General features: G+C 32.2%; 1 protein-coding gene across 1 annotated transcript; it reads left to right on the top strand.

Moving 5' to 3' along the window:
• The first annotated feature begins 14,630 nt into the window (after nt 1-14,630).
• On the top strand, nt 14,631-15,380 carry LOC126891436 (uncharacterized). The gene has a single exon (XM_050660612.1). The coding sequence runs from the start codon at nt 14,631-14,633 to the stop codon at nt 15,378-15,380; it is 750 nt and encodes a 249-aa protein (XP_050516569.1).
• The last annotated feature ends 1,540 nt before the right edge of the window (nt 15,381-16,920 follow it).

Below are 16,920 nucleotides of genomic sequence, written 5' to 3'. Positions count from 1 at the left end.
TCATAAATTTAATCACATATTCTGGGATCAAAAATAGTTTGATTGAACCTAACTTACCTTAGTACAAATGTGAATATAAAAAAAAGTTACAACCCTTTGAAGTTACAAAATGAAAATCGATTTTTTCCAATATATCGAAAAATATTAAAGATTTTTTATTGAAAATGGACATGGCATTCTTATGACAGTAGCATCTTAAGAAAAAATTATAGTGAAATTTGGACACCCTATAAAAATTTTATGGGGGTTTAGTTCCTTTAAACCCCCCAAACTTTTGTGTACGTTCCAATTAAATTATTATTGTAGTACCATTACTTAAACACAATATTTTTAAAACTTTTTTGGCTCTTAGTACTTTTTCGAAAAGTCAGTTTTTATCGGGATATTTGAATATTTTGTCAAATCCACCACATATTTTATATGGTTAAGTACGATTATGGAGACTTGGTAATAATATGAAAATTTATGTATGATTTACATTTTTAGGTATATTTTGAACCGTATTAAAAAAGAAGCCATATCTCGATAAAAGGTGCCTTCTCGAAAAAATACAAAGAGGCAAAAAATTTTTAAAAACACTGTATTTAACTAATGGTACCGCAGCAATATTTTAACTGGAACGTACACAAACATTTGGGGGGTTTAAAATAACAAAACCCCCATAAAATTTTTATGTAAACATATTAAAAAATAAGCCTCAACTCGATAAAAACTGCCTTATCGAAAAAATATTAAGAGGCAAAAACGTTTTAGGAATATTAAATTAAACTAATGGTACCACAATAATAATTTAATTAAGACGTACACAAAAGTTTGGGGGGGCTTAAGGGAACAAAACCCCCATAAAATTTTTATGGGGTGCACAAATTTCACTATAATTTTTATTTAAGATTCTCCTGCCATAAGAATGCCACATATCCATTTTCAATAAAAAATCTCTAATAGTTTTCGATATATTCGCAAAAATCGATTTTCATTTTGTAACTTCAAAGGGCTATAACTTTTTTTATGTACATATTTGTACTAAGGTAAGTTAGGTTCATTCGAACTATTTTTGGTCCCAGAATATGTGATTTAATTTATGACCTGTATTTTTGTTACACCCTGTATATTTTTTTGTTATTTACAGAAAAAATCGCATGAACCACTGAGGGTTAATAGCGAAACTTAATACAATATTGTACAAATAAAATAAATTTTACAATAAATGAGTGTGTCTTTTAAAAAACTTTAATAATTATTTAATTGTTTTGGGCCTTTTTTTATTTATTTTATTGGGGTTTCTTCATAATGTTTCCAATGTTTCGGTTTCTGTTTAATGTTATATTTCATTTTTCATACTTGGAATTTAGAATTACTGCTTAATTCAGAATGTAGACTATAAGTACTTGAGAAAAAAATTCAGTTTTTAATGCACGATATATTTATGAATAAAAATTTATTTTTGCAGTTTGTTTTTTTTTTCTACGAACTTTATTATTTAATAGAAATACAAAAACAAAACAGTTATTAATGTATCAAGGCACCAAATAAAGAGTTTTTATCATTAATGTGGAATGCAATAACTCAAATATTTAATAAGAAGTTATGTGCCGAGATGCATGTTAACCTTTTCAAATGACCAAATGAAAAAATATTTAAGTTAATGTTTAAAAAATAATTAATAGAGGCTGTACAACAGTCACCTAAGTAGCTACGTAGTACTGTTGCCAAGGTCGAAACTATGTTTTATACTACCTTTGATGTACGGTGGATGGAGTTGCTCTATTTCCTTGTCTCCATTGTTTCCTATCGTTTGTTAAATTTCCAAATTTCCCCCATGCCATTCCATTCGTTACAGCTTGTTTTCTGATTCCGTCTATCACTCTTACTCTTGATCTTTCTTTTTATCTTTCCCGTGCATTTGTTTCCAGCCCTTCTCATTTTTTCATTTATTTCTCTATCCAATTAAGCGTTTTCATCTATGATTAATGCCAGATATTTGTTTCCCGTCCAATCTGATTTCTTTTGATTTCTTCGTACTTCGTAAGGTAAGTTAGGTTCAATCAAACTATTTTTGACCCCAGAATGTGTGGTATAATTTATGACCAATCTTTTCGGGACACCCTGTATAGTAGGATATAAAATCTTAAATCCAATAAAGATCAACTCCCTCCTTTACGCTGATGATATAGTTTTAATCACAGACACAGTAGAGAAAATGCAGAAACTAAAGACATTTCGCAAAAAGAGATACAGAATTTAAAAATGAAAATGAATCTCAACAAAACAAAACTTATGATAATAAATGAAGATGAGAAAAAAGAAAGGAATTCTAATATATAATAACAGATGATGGAGTTGAGTTGAAGCAAACGAGGAGGTCGCACGTATTTTATGTGACTCGGCGGTAAACAACTCGGATTCGGGCTTTACCACGAAAACCATTTAGATATGTGATGTAAATTGATTTAAAAGTGATTTAGGATTGATTTAGGATTATTTAGTGTTGTGAATGTTGTTTGTGTACAAAGGACACAGAAGGATTTTGATTTAACATTTTGCGAGCGGTAAGTGATTTTTTAATTAGCAATGGTTTTATAAATTTGACCTAGTTGAAATCGGTGTCAAATTCCTCGTGCATAAACAATTTGAATTAAACCTTTACTGTAAATAGCAAATTGATTGCAAAACATATATTTATTTTATAAATAAAAACAAACAACATTCAGATAGAAATAGGAATACCAGTAAAATACAGTCAAACAATTAATTATAATAGTAATTGAAATTAAGATGACTGACAGCGGCAGCGACACTTATTTATCAGAGGATGGTAAAAGGAAAGGAAATGAATTTGACGGAATCTTTAGTAAGAGCAGAAAAGTATATCGATCTCCCGATACAAAGAATGCTGGAGGTAGAGAGAATGAAATTACGGAACTGATGAAAACGTTAATAACTGATAATAAAAAGAAAGATAAGGAACTAGAGGATATAAAAAACATGGTAGGTGAGTTGATAGGAGAAATGAAAGAACTCAGAAAAGAGAATAGCGAGTACAAAGAAAAGATTAAACAAATAATTCAAGAAAATGAAAATTTAAAAAAGGAAATGATGAGTATGAAACAAAAAATGGATAAATTAGAGCTAACTTTAGAAATCTGCCAAAAAGAAAGAAAGAAAAATAATTTAATAATGAAGGGTTTGCCAATAAGTACGTCTGATATGGAACAGCTTAAGAATGAAATAGGAAACTTTTTAAATAAAGAGCTACGAATAATGGCAGAGTTAAATAAGGTACAAAAGATCAACGACAATATGTGCATTATTGAGTTTAGTAATTTTGAAGACAAACTAAGAGTACTAAAAGCAAAAAGTAATCTTAGAAGTTATAGACAACACCGCGTATACATTGAATGCGATTTAACACTTAAAGAGATTGATATGCAGAAAAATCTTAGACATATAGCAGCAAAAGAAAAGGCAAATGGCAAAAGAATAAAAATGGGTTATGGTTTTATCGTTATTGAAGACACCAAATGGAGATGGAACCATAGTACGAATAATATAGAAATAGTCAGAGATAATGTAGCAGCAACTGGTTTAAAAAACTACTAGTTAATGCAAATTCGAGGATGGATATGGATACGAACATGGCACAGATTATGGACATGAGAGAATATAACAAAATCGATGCGAGTCTTGACAAAAATATGCAAAAACTAAACCATAAAAATACAGACAATGAAAGAACTATGAATGCAAAAAATGAAAAACAAAATAAGTATTGGAAAATTGGGTTGTGGAATATACAAAGTCTAAATGGTAAAGAAGAGGAACTTATTGATGAGTTTGAAAACACAAAAATGGATTTTTTAGCATTAACTGAAACAAAGAGAAAAGGTAGTGGATGTATTAAAATGAGAAATGAGCACTACATGATTTTTGGAGGTGTTAATGAGTCAGAACGTGCGAGGGCAGGAGTTGCCCTAATGGTTCACAGAAATGAGCATAAAAATATCACTAGATGGAAAAATATTTCGGAAAGACTCCTTAGAATAGATATGAGTAAAAACGAGAAGACAACAATTATTGTTGGGTATGGACCATCGGAAAATGAAGCCAAGGAACTCAAAGATAGCTTCTGGGAACAATTGCAGGACGAAATGGACCAAATAAATCATAAGGTCATAATAGTAGGCGATTTTAATGGGCGAGTGGGGTCAAGCAATGAATATGACTACCCTATAGGACCATATGGAGAAATGGTCAGGAATAATAATGGACAAAGAGTCATCGAGTTTTGCATCATGAATGATATGCAAGTTAGTAACACATTTTTTCAACACAAGGAGATTCATAAATACACACGAGTGATGGATTCGCGGAACGAAAAATCCGTTATTGACCTAGTATTAGTACAGAACAGATACAAAAATGAAATAGCGGACGTGCGTGTTAAAAGAGGCTATGAGATCAGCTCGGATCATTTTCTCGTTGAAACTAAAGTAAAGACAAGGAGAGAACAGGCATTTAATATTAAAAATGAAGAAAATCGCTACGAACAACCAAGTATTAAAGTATACAAACTTCAGTCTGAAAATATTAGGAAAGAATACTGTCGTAAATTAAATGAAGAAATACGAAAAACAAATTGGAAAAATGAGGAGGATATAGAAATATTATGGAACATTTTTAAGGAGCTGGTGTACGCAACTGGGAGTAAAGTATGTGGGGTAACGAAAGGAAGATATCTGAAAGGTACAGCTTGGTGGAATAATGACATAAAATTGGAAGTTTCGAAGAAGAAAAAATTGTGGAAAAAGTATATAAGCAATAAAAGTGAAAGTAATTATCAAGAATATAAGGAACAGAGAATACTGGTTAAAAATAAAATTAAAGAAGCTAAGAATCGACAATGGGAAGAATTTGGAAATAAAATGGAAAGTGATAGTAAGGGGAATGCGAAGTTGCTTTATAGGACTTTAAAAAATCTAAGACAAAAAAAATCAAACGGATTAACAGGTTTAGAGGACAAAGATGGTAACATATTATTAAAAAATGAAGAGATTACCGAAAGATGGCGAGAACATTTTATGGAGTTATTAATGGGAGACAACAACGAAATAGAGAATGACAGGGAGGAGTACAATTTAAATGAACAACAAGATGATGATGACATAACATACGAAGAATACAGGGAAGCAATTTTAAAATTAAAAAATGGCAAGGCTGCAGGACACGATAATATTAAGGCTGAGCTAATTAAATATATGGAAGGAGAAGGATTACAATTACTATGGAAGATCATAAGGAGCTGTTGGCGTACCGGATGCATACCTAGAGATTGGACGCTTGCAACTATTCTACCATTACACAAAAAAGGCGATAAACATAAGTGTTCTAACTATAGAGGAATATCATTGTTGGTAGTTGCTAGTAAAATCTACGAAATAATACTAGAGAAAAAGCTGCGAGAAAAGATCGAGGCCACACTGGATGAGAGCCAATGCGGCTTTAGGCCAGGGCGAGGTACAACCGATCTCATATTCACGGTGAGACAGTTATCAGAAAAAGCCCTAGAGCATAACAGTAAGTTGTATCTCTGTTTTGTGGACTTGGAAAAAGCATTTGATCGGGCGCCACGTAACAAGATCTGGGAAATATTAAACCGTAGAAATGTGAAACCGAAGTTAATCCAAGCAATAAAGAGTATATATAAATGTACACGTAATAATGTAAGAACGAACAATTGCTCATCTCTTGAATTCTACACAAGGACAGGTGTAAGACAAGGTGGTGTTCTGAGTCCTTTGTTATTTATCACTCTAATGGACGAAATTGCAAAATAATGCAGGGGTAAGGTAAAAAGAACTAGGGTTGGGGTGTATAAACTTCAACAAGTTTGCGTGTCAGAGTTGATATATGCCGATGACCTGGTTATTGTGGCAAAATCAGAAAAAGACTTGCAAGTAAATGTGAATGTTTGGAATGAAGCCTTTAAGAAATTTGGGATGAGAATAAATATTGAAAAAACAGAAGCTTTAGTAATATCGAAAACACAAGAAAATATAAATGTTAAGTTGAATAATGAGACCATTACACAAGTTGAGGACTTCAAGTATCTAGGATCAACAATGAATGGGCAAGGAAATATAGAACCAGAAATAAACAGCAGGGTAATGAGTGCAACAAAATTATAATATGCACTAAATAAAAGTTTTATTAGGAAGAAAGAAGTAAGCCTGAAAACAAAAGTGAAAGTATTTCAAACTGTATACGAGCCGGTGCTACTCTACGGTAGTGAAACGTGGACAGTGAACGACAACATCCGTAGTAAAATCCAAGCATGCGAAATGCGATATTTACGTGCGGTATCCGGGGTGACCAGACGTGATCGTATAAGAAATGAAGACATACGTGAAAGGTGCGGTGTTGGAAGGACCTTAGAGAGACTTGAAACGAAACAGTTATCGTGGTTCGGACATATGGCGAGAATGAGTGAAGGTAGAACTGTAAAGAGGGTATGGAAAGCGGCATCTGACAACAAACGAAGAAGAGGCAGGCCAGCAAGAACGTGGAAAGCAAATATTGGAAAGGCTTGCGGAAAAAGAAATATTGGGTGGAGAGAAGCAGAAAGACTAGCTACCGACCGAAAGGCATGGAGACGTCTCATTTCTCCACTTACCTCGACACCGTAAGGTACAAGAGGACGGCTTAAGTAAGTAAGTAAGTAAGTAATAACAGATGATGGGAAAGCGGACTTGGCAATAAGTAATAAACTGAAGAAGACAACTAACAATTTTTGGAAAGTCAGAAATAAACAACAAAACTAAACTCAGAGTACATAACAGCATAGTAGTGATTTTGATTATAGTTACTTTCGAGTATTCGTTACAAATTGTTACTTTTGTATTTGAGTACCAGTAATCATATCGAGAATCGCATTTCTCATTACATATTTTGTATTAGTATTAGTAGGATCTTTGATTACTATGATTACTTTTGTATTCGAGTACCGGTATGATGGTAAGCGGAGATTGAACTTACCCTGGTGATGGGGTTGATATCAGGAATACACTATATACTCATAACTAATTTTTTTGGCTGAAGTAATACCTAATAAACGTATTCAGTTGATAGGTGATTACATAATTCTGCTCTAACGGCAGCAAACTCTCAAACCTAACTAACTGACTCTACTGACTCAAATCTGATCGCGTTCCCATATTTATCAAATACTTCGTTATGTAAATATGTTTGTATATATTTTCGTTACTGTGTCAAATGAATAATCAACCTTGTTGAGTAAGCAGAAAGTGCACTTTAGCTAAGGTGTTCCACTTGTGCAATTATAACGAATATGCGTGATGTTTATTGTTTTATAAATAAATATATAACGAATACTTTAAGTTAATTTAAGGATTTCTAAAAGATCTTAATAATGAGATAAATCCCATTATACCGTTAATCATATCGAGAATCGCATTTCTCAGTATTTCCTATAAGTATAAGATCCGATGATATAACAACGACCTTCACCGATCTATTAATGGATAGAAATTCTGGAAAATGGATATATTATGTTAAAAATTATTAAAAACAAGGGGTGACCAAATTAATTTTGTCCAGACTAATTAATAATTAATTTTTTTTTATAAATTCTACTAATTTTTTGGCCCGGGCATATATATTATTTGAGATTTATTGGATCATAACAATAAAATACACATAGACCAAGACAATTGGGAAAAATTATTCTTAGGGAAATAGTGAAACAGGAAAAGTTTTAAATAGAAAAATGGGTGGAAATACAAATAAGAATAGTCTGTAGTTATTATTAAAATTTAATGTGTTGCATTTTTATTTTCAAAGGAACTAAGATCTGTGAAATTGTGTGATTTATCTACATCGACAAATCGTATGTATAGACATCTGTTTCTGGGTGCATGCTTTGTTAAATGATATACCTCCCTCTGTTTCAGCTACTTCTCAGCGCTCTGTAATCCTGTAAAACTCTTCATAGCCTTCACACTTCATAGATAAAATTTTAGTTAACTGTACTGATACCGAACACTCGTGGAATTCCGATTACGATATCAACCGATTGTTGTAGATACAATACTCAAAATAGGTACTCACTCTGATACGATTGGTACGAAGTAATCAGAGTAATCAAAGTAATCAAAGTAACGATTTGCCTCTCTGTATAGTAATCGTTACTTTCGGTATTCGTAAGTAACGAGTACTTTGTAACGAATAGTTATTTTTAAACATCACTACAGCATGGTAAATCCGATAATGACATATGGGGCGGAAACATGGATTGTGCAAAAGAAAGATGAATCAATGATAAACGCGACCGAGATGAAATACATTAGAAGAATAGCTATAGTTACGAAGTTTGATAGATTCATAACTGAAGATATAAGAAGAGAGCTGGAACAAGAACCGATAATGAGGAAGATCGAAAACAAACAATTAAGCTGGTTTGGACACATACAACGAATGGATCAAAAGAGACTTACAAAGAAGGTACATGAAGCCAAAATGGGAAAGAAAAGAAAAAAGGGAAGGCCGAGTAAGACATGGATGGACCAGATCCAGGATATAGGTGAAAGGAGACACATGAGTATGAGGGATATGAAGAACCAGGCCACCAATAGATGCGCTTGGAAGAAATGGATAAAAGACGGAACCCGACATCCGACGCCCTGAAGGGCACTAAGGATTATTAGAAAGAAGAAGACGAAGTATTTGTCATTATTGAATCGTTTGCTTGTCAAGTTTTATTAAGTTCTGTATCGTTATAATTATTTGATTTTATTTCGTAGTTAGTTATTTGTAAATTAAATTTTAGTTTTGTAAGTTTGTATACTTGTATATGTATAGTAGAATGGAAGAAAAAAACAGATCTGTAAACTTCACATATGATGAAAATTTAAAACTGGCTGAATTTATTAAACAGCATCCAGTACTGCTTAATAAAAAAATAGACGGTGCTAAAAATAAAGCCAAAGACTATGTCTGGGAGGTGCTTACTGCGAAATTTAATAGCGGCGGGTCAATTAAGAGATAAGGAGTTTACCGCCATATACAGTGCGGTGGAATAAGTGTTACTCCCACCCATGTATTTTAAGAATACAAGCAAAACGCTCGGACAGGTCGATTTTTACATATAGCATCAACGTTTCGAACTTTACGCGATCCCTCTTCAGGTGGCAGGCATAACTTTGATTTTTTTAAATGGTAAAGTACATTATGTGACACCTCACTTAACAGCTTTTGAAATACTGATTACAAAAAGTATAACACTTTAATCCTTTTTGAGAGCGTAGGCGCAAAATTTCGGTTGAACTCTTTTTAAACGCATTTATTTTTTTCGAATCCTGAGAAAACAAACTATTTTTGAAAAATTTAAACGCAGAATGAAAGATTAGATTATTACCGAGGGCTGACAGTCCCTTAGAATAAACAAAAAGTTTCTTTTGAATAATATATTTGAAATTAAAAATCACACTAAATTTTCTCTTTTTTTCACCACTGTGACTTATTAAAATAAAATTATAGGAGTTTTCAGGGACTCTGGACCATCGAGAATACTGTAATATTTCATTCTGGGTTTAAATTTTTCAAAAATATTTATTAGTTTTTTCAGGATTCGAAAAAAAAATGATTGCATTTAGAAAGAATTCGACCGAAATTTTGCGCCTACACTCTCAAACAGGATTAAAGTATTATACATTTTTGAAATCAGTATTTTAAGAGCTTTTAAATGAGGTGTCACATGATGTACTTTCCCATTTAAAAAATCAAAGTTATGGCTGTCACCTGAAGAGGGATCGCGTAAAGTTCGAAACGTTGATGCTATAATATACTATGGTTAGTTTAAAAATCGACCTGTCCGAGCGTTTTGCCTATGTTCTTAAAATAAACAAGTTAACAGGGGAGGTAACATTTATTCCACCGCACTGTATGTACAATAAAAACAGTTTCAATCTTAAAATATTTTAGGTCAAGCAGTAGCCTTAAAAAAATTTGGAATAGGATGAAATCAGAAAGCAAAATCTATAAGGCGAAGTTACGGATAAATATAGTTAAAACAGGTGGTGGAACTACAGACGTAAAATAAGGTCCACTGTTAGACTTAATAGCCAATTTAATTGGACGTGCTGCTGTAGGAACAGCCAATTTAATTGGACGTGCTGCTACAGGAATAGCAAATGTTAGTGGCTGTGATGTTATTCCTGGCACGCAAAATATTGTACCGGTAGAAAACTGTATTGTGGTTTCCGATACTGAAAATATCGAAATAGAAGAAGTGGTGGTTTCCGATATTGATGAAGAATTGTCTACTGCCATCTCTCTCGCTCTCTCTCTTTCCACACACGGACACTTTGATGAAGAATCGGAAGCTACTATTACAACTGGGTTGTCTAACGTTCAGTCTAACGTAATTCAGACTCCTGCAAACAGTAGAAGACGTCCAAAATTAGTAAAATGCGATAAAAATGTGTTATTGGCAATAAAAATTAAAAATGAGAGAAGAAAAGGAAAGCTTCTGATTCAAGAAAAATATAGATTGATACCAGCAGTAAAACGTGCTAATGAGTTGCACAAGTTACAAATTAAAAAGAGAGGTCTGGAAAATAGCATTTGGGAGAGCATACCAAATAAAATTAAAAGTGAGTTGAGTACAATATTATATTATATAGTATAATTCAATTTAAATCAAATTTTAATTTCAGACAATGAAGAAGTGCCACCAGCTTTACTGTCATTATTGAAATAATTTGAAAATAAATGATATCTTGAAAATTGCGTCTTTTATTATTAATTTTTACTAACACACTTTTAGTGATAGCATGAATGGATTTTTCAAAGACAACAAGAGATTGTTAGGTAGACTACATAATTTTCTTTAGACAGAAAAATAAAGCTATTCCAATTACTTTCTCAAGCAAGTTAGTATACAACAAAATATTGGATTTGTCTTTAGTAGTAACTCTTAAGGCTAGAACTAATTTTTACGTTTTATTAATATTTGAGGAGTTTTGCTTTATTTAATTGACAAATGTAGGTGCTACTATTATGTTTATTATAAAAGCTAGTCTATTTTATTTACATATTATTGAAAAAAAAAGCGGTTGATTTATTTGCTCAGCTTCAATTAACTGACCAATGTTTTCTACGTCGTCTGGGGGCTGATCTTCTTTTGGTTCAATACAGATATTATGTAAAATGGCACATGCTATTATTAAATCTGTAGCTGTTTCTAACTTTAATCTTATCCTACACTAAGTACAGGAAACCTCCGTTTTAATACCCCATATTGTCTTTCAACAATATTTCGTGTACGATTGTGGCTACGATTATATCGTACTTGTGCTTCATTCCCGTAATGCAAATATGACGTCCGAAGATAATTCTGTAAATATTTATTTACCTTTAATGGATATCCACTGTCTCCTAACAATATACCATTGCCATATACCCCACTTTCAAAATCAAAACATAATCTGCTATTTTGAAATATAACAGTCATGGGTTGATCCAGGCCACCGACATACAATGTTATTGACTTTTAAGTCTGGCGAAGATACTGTCTTCACATTTATAGAAAAGTAGCCTTGTCTGTTTCTAAACAGCTTTGCATTTTCTCCATCTATAATTGAAGCGTTCGGACGAATAACGGTATGTGTTACAAATTATCAAAAATCGAGTTTTGGTATGAATAACGGTCTATGAAGTGTGTAGATTCCACTAAATATTATAGTTTGTTAATATACCAACAGATGGGGCGAGTATACCAATATGGAGTGTGAAAATAAATTTTTAAGGCAAAGTAAGTTTTCAACCAAATAGAAACATTAATAATATTGAAAAATATTATTAAAAGATTTTTAATTGAAAACTTATTGGTCCATTTCCCTGGTAACACCTCCATGGCTTCTAAAAATTGCAAGCCAGATGATGCTGAAGCGAAGAAGACAAAAGGGAATTCAAAAAACTTACAATTCATGACCCCGTCTGATAGTTACTCAAAGGAGTAAAGACCAATATAAAAATAAAATAAAAATTCCATTTTTATTCATTTGCAATGCGAAGGCAAAACCGTCTTATTTTTCACGATTTTCGACTCTATTTGGAATCATCATCAGAGAGGCGTAGGTCTGCTGCTCTGCCCGAAGTGACGAAATTACGAAAGATTATCCTCGCATTGCAACTGACGTTTACCGAGTAGGTGACTAAAGTGGAGCCGCCTAAAAGATGGAATCGAAGGTCGCATGTTCACTCGATGTAAACATCGACAGGCCCGCCGTAACCAGACCTTCTAAGAAACTGTTTACACGGTCGTTATTTTTATTTGTATTTTGCACTTCCGCTGGCTGGTGAATTATTTTGTTGGCAGTCCGGCATTGCTCAAAATTGTGTGTAGTTTACGCGTACGTAAATTAATTTGTATTAAATTTTTGTGGATTACGGTTTACGTTTATTAACGAGTATTATTAATAATTGTGTGTTACGTTTATTAAATATGGATGGAAACACTCTTTCACCTCCACGAAGAAGATAAAAAAAAGACATTTAACTGTTGAGGAAAAAGGTGTAATAATGAACACTTATAAAAAAGCATCCCAAGAGTTAGCAGAACCGGGAAAGATTGTAAAATTCACTGCTGAGGCTACAGGTAACTATTAGCATTATTATGTCAACAATAATGTTAATTATATTTTTAAATTTTAGGTATCACCAAGTCATCATTTTATGTTTTACAAGAACATCGCGAAAATAATGGTGAATTTAGACCAGTAAAAGCATACCATAGAGGAAACAAAGTTCTCGATACAATTACAGATCAACATAAGAATATGATTCGTCGGATTGTTCACAGTTTCTTCTTGAATAATGAGCTTCCAACAATCCAAAAAATTCTTCAGAAAATTTCTGAAAATCCTCACATCCCTAATCTAAAGAAGACTACTTTGGGAAAAGTATTGAAATCAATTAATTTTCGCTGAGTATGATTTTTAATGTTAATATGTAATATGATAGTGAAGTAACGAATATTCGTATTCGCGTTCGCGAATATTCGCATATTCCTGCATATGCGCATTTTCACTCGAATTTGCGAACTTTAGTGCTAATATTTTGAGAATATGAATATTGAAAAAAAAAATGATTTGAAGATAACATTAGGTTAATACAATCAAAATTTATTCACTTCTCATCGTTTTTTTTTATTAAGAAAAGTTTACTTAACCTCATATAATCACATCATCAGCCTTCACTACTTTATTTTATTATTTGGTATTATGTAATAAAGCTTAAAACTCAGATTAATTTACACTAAATATCAATTAAGGACGTAGGTGCAGAATTTTGCGCCAATGTGTTTTAAATACATTCATTAATTTCTTTCGAATCCTGAGAAAACTAATAAATATTTTCGAAAAATGTAAACGCAGAATAAAAGATTAACTTATTACCAAGGGCCGAAAGTCCCTGATAACTTCTATATTGTTTATTTTAATAGGTTACAAGGGTGAAAAAAGAGAATTTAGTGTGATTTTTAATTTTAAATATCTCATTTAAAAGAAACTTTTTGGCTATTCTAAGGGACTTTGGTCCTAGGTAATAATGTAATTATTCATTCTGCGTTTAATTTTTTCAAGAATACTTATTAGTTTTCTCAGGATTCGAAAAAAATGAACCCATTTCGCGCTAATGTTTTTTAAATGCATTAATTTTTTTCGAATCCTGGAAATACTAATAAATATTTCTAAAAAATTTAAACGCAGAATGAAAGATTACATTATTACCGAGGGTTATTACTGAGATTGATTTACACTAAATATCAATTAAGGGCGTAGGCGCACAAATTTCGCGCCAATGTGTTTTTAATGCATTGATTTTTTACGAATCTTGAGAAAACTAACAACTATTTTTGAAAAATTTAAACACAGAATGAAAGATTCCATCATTACCGAGGAACGGGAGACCCTGAAAACTTTTATAATGTATATTTTGATAAGTTACAGGGGTTAAAAAGAAGAGAAAATTTAGAGTAATTTTTAATTTCAAATAGATCATTCAACAGAAACTTTTTATTTATTCTTAGAGACTTCGGCCCTCGGTAATAATATAATTTTTCATTTTGCGTTTACATTTAAAAAAAAATATTTATTACTTTTTCCAGGATTCGAAAAAAAATTAATGCATTTAAAAAGCATTGGCCCGAATATTTGTGCCTACCTACCTTCTTAACTTCTCACTATACATTTACAAAACATTACAAAAATAGAATGAATCGCATCCGCATTAGCGAATGTTATTAACAAATATTCTCATTCCTATTCGCGAATGTTCAAAAATGATATTCGTTACATCACTATATTTTCGCTGTTTATTGAAGGCGGTTTGATTCTACACACTCTATGATAGTATAATTATTTTAAAACTATTATTTTTTCAGCTTTAAGAAAAGATGCCGAAATAGTGTCCTAAAGAAAAAAAATGAGATTATATCGTGGAGGCGTCGATACTTGCGAAGTATAAAGCAGTATAAACAGGAAAATCGAAGTATCTTCTATCTGGATGAGACTTGGGTCAACGCTGGCCATACTGTTGACAAAGTTTGGACAGATATGTCAATTACCAGTGCTCGACAAGCGCATGTGGAAGGCCTATCTACAGGACTTAAGCATCCTTCTGGAAAAGGAAAAAGACTCATTGTCTTACATATCGGTTCCAAAGATGGGTTTGTCGATAATGGATTGCTATTGTTCGAGTCTAAGAAAACTGGTGACTACCACGAAGATATGAATTCAGATGTTTTCGAGCAGTGGTTACAAAGAATTCTACCAACTCTACCTCAAAATGCGGTTATTGTCTTAGACAATGCAGCATACCACAGTAGGAAATACGAAAAAATGCCAACCAGTGCCACGCGGAAGGCTGATATTCAAAGTTGGTTACGACAAAATAATATTCCATACACTGATGATATGGTCAAGGCAGAACTATTAGCATTGGTAAAAAATAATCCTATTGAACAGAACTATGTGGTAGACGAAATGGTTAAACTCACAGGTAGGTGTGTGCTGAGGTTACCACCGTACCATTGTGAGTTAAACCCCATCGAACTAATTTGGACGCAAGTAAAAGGCGAAGTTGCGAGGAAAAATAGTACATACAAGATACCCGACGTAAAGGTATTGTTCAACCAAGCCTTAAGTAATGTTACAGCCAATAATTGGCAAAATGCTGTCAATCATGTTGATGGAATTATATCCAAGATGTGGCAATTGGATTTTATTATCGAACGGGTAATAGAACCAATTATTATTAATTTAGGTAACGATAGTTCCTCATCGGAAGACTCTGATAGTGATTAAATTATGGCATCATTTTAGGCAATATACCTCCTCGAAAAGACACTGATTTGGAGTGAAAATATTTGTGCTGTGTGATTGTGAAACTGGAATGGTATTAGATTTATTAGTTTACGTAAGTGCTACAACAGATATAGTGCGGAACAATTTATTAGAATTTAGTGGTAGTGCAGTAACACATTTTATAACGAAATATGAAAATAAAGGACATATCGTCGGTATACTGCGAAAACCAGGTAAATGTAGAAATACCGAAATCGAGAAAAAACGTTTTTAAAGTTTATTGCTTTATTTTGAATTAGGCGGACCAGTTGTGTTTGATATTCGATATGCTAATGAAAGATGCATATATCAGAAATAACATTATATCATTAGTTTGAAAAAGTGAAGAGACCTAGCTGATTAAACCTAAATTTAAGGTCAAGGTGCGATCACTTACCTAATGTCTGTTCCACCTCGACTTTACAGTACACGAACATACGGCAATACAATCCTTATGGGAGTTTTTAGCGCGGCGATGCCGATTTTCTTCAAAAGAATTTTCAATCGGACATTACCAAGATCCTAAAAATGTAGGTCCCTAAAAATGTTAAATTAAAACTAACCCGTTACAGTCAAGTAAAACAATATTTTTCATTGTTTTTTTGTGAGTGATAGTCATTTTCGAAAAGTAATCAGCAGTTTTATAATCGATATGCGTAATACCTTTTTTTGGTTAAGAATTTTAGAATATTCAACATTAAAAGTGGATGTTGTTCTATGGTTGTTAATTTATGTATTGACAGTATAGACAGTTCTAAAGTAATGTCAAGAAAATATAAAATAGATTGTTAGTCAAGTTTAAGTAAAGTTTTATATTGTCCTACCAGGTCCTACAGTTGAGAATAAATAAAGTATAATTGTTGACATGTTCACCTAAATTAAACTATAACAAAGAATATTAAATAAACTTAAAAAATTATTACTGACAACATTGTATTGAGTAACTCATTGCTTATTTGGAAAATTTGGATCCTAATTGCAGTTTATTGTTATTCTTAATGACTGATTTCCAAGATGAAATCACCCTATGACAGTGGCAGTGGAAAGTGAGGAAGGCGGGATTATAGAAAGAAGCTAAAATATATAGTTTAAATGTGTTTTAATTATTTCTGTAGATACCTACGTATTTATTAAGTTTAACATATTTATGCACTTAAATAAATTATTATAGAAATGTTTTATACAAAATTATTTTTATTTTGTTCACATAAAGGTATTTTTCGAAAAAAAATTGTTTTAGAACCCCTGACAGCCACAAAATGTCAATAATATTAATTCCTAAGTTATTAATAGTTATCCTATAGAAAAAAGTATGTTTGCTCAAAACCTGTTTCTGATAAAATTTGGCATCACTGTTGCTCATAAGAACCTGTACTGTAAAGTCAAGGTGGGACGCACAATAGTTTTACCTGTAAATCAAAATAAATCACACTGTATTAAAGACACTTATCAGCTTTTTACTGAATATGGTAGATATACAGCAGTAGAAATATATTGTTTT

The sequence above is a fragment of the Diabrotica virgifera genome, chromosome 9, assembly GCF_917563875.1.
Source record: "Diabrotica virgifera virgifera chromosome 9, PGI_DIABVI_V3a".
NCBI lineage: Eukaryota > Metazoa > Arthropoda > Insecta > Coleoptera > Chrysomelidae > Diabrotica > Diabrotica virgifera.
This window is presented reverse-complemented; position numbering and strand designations above follow the sequence as displayed.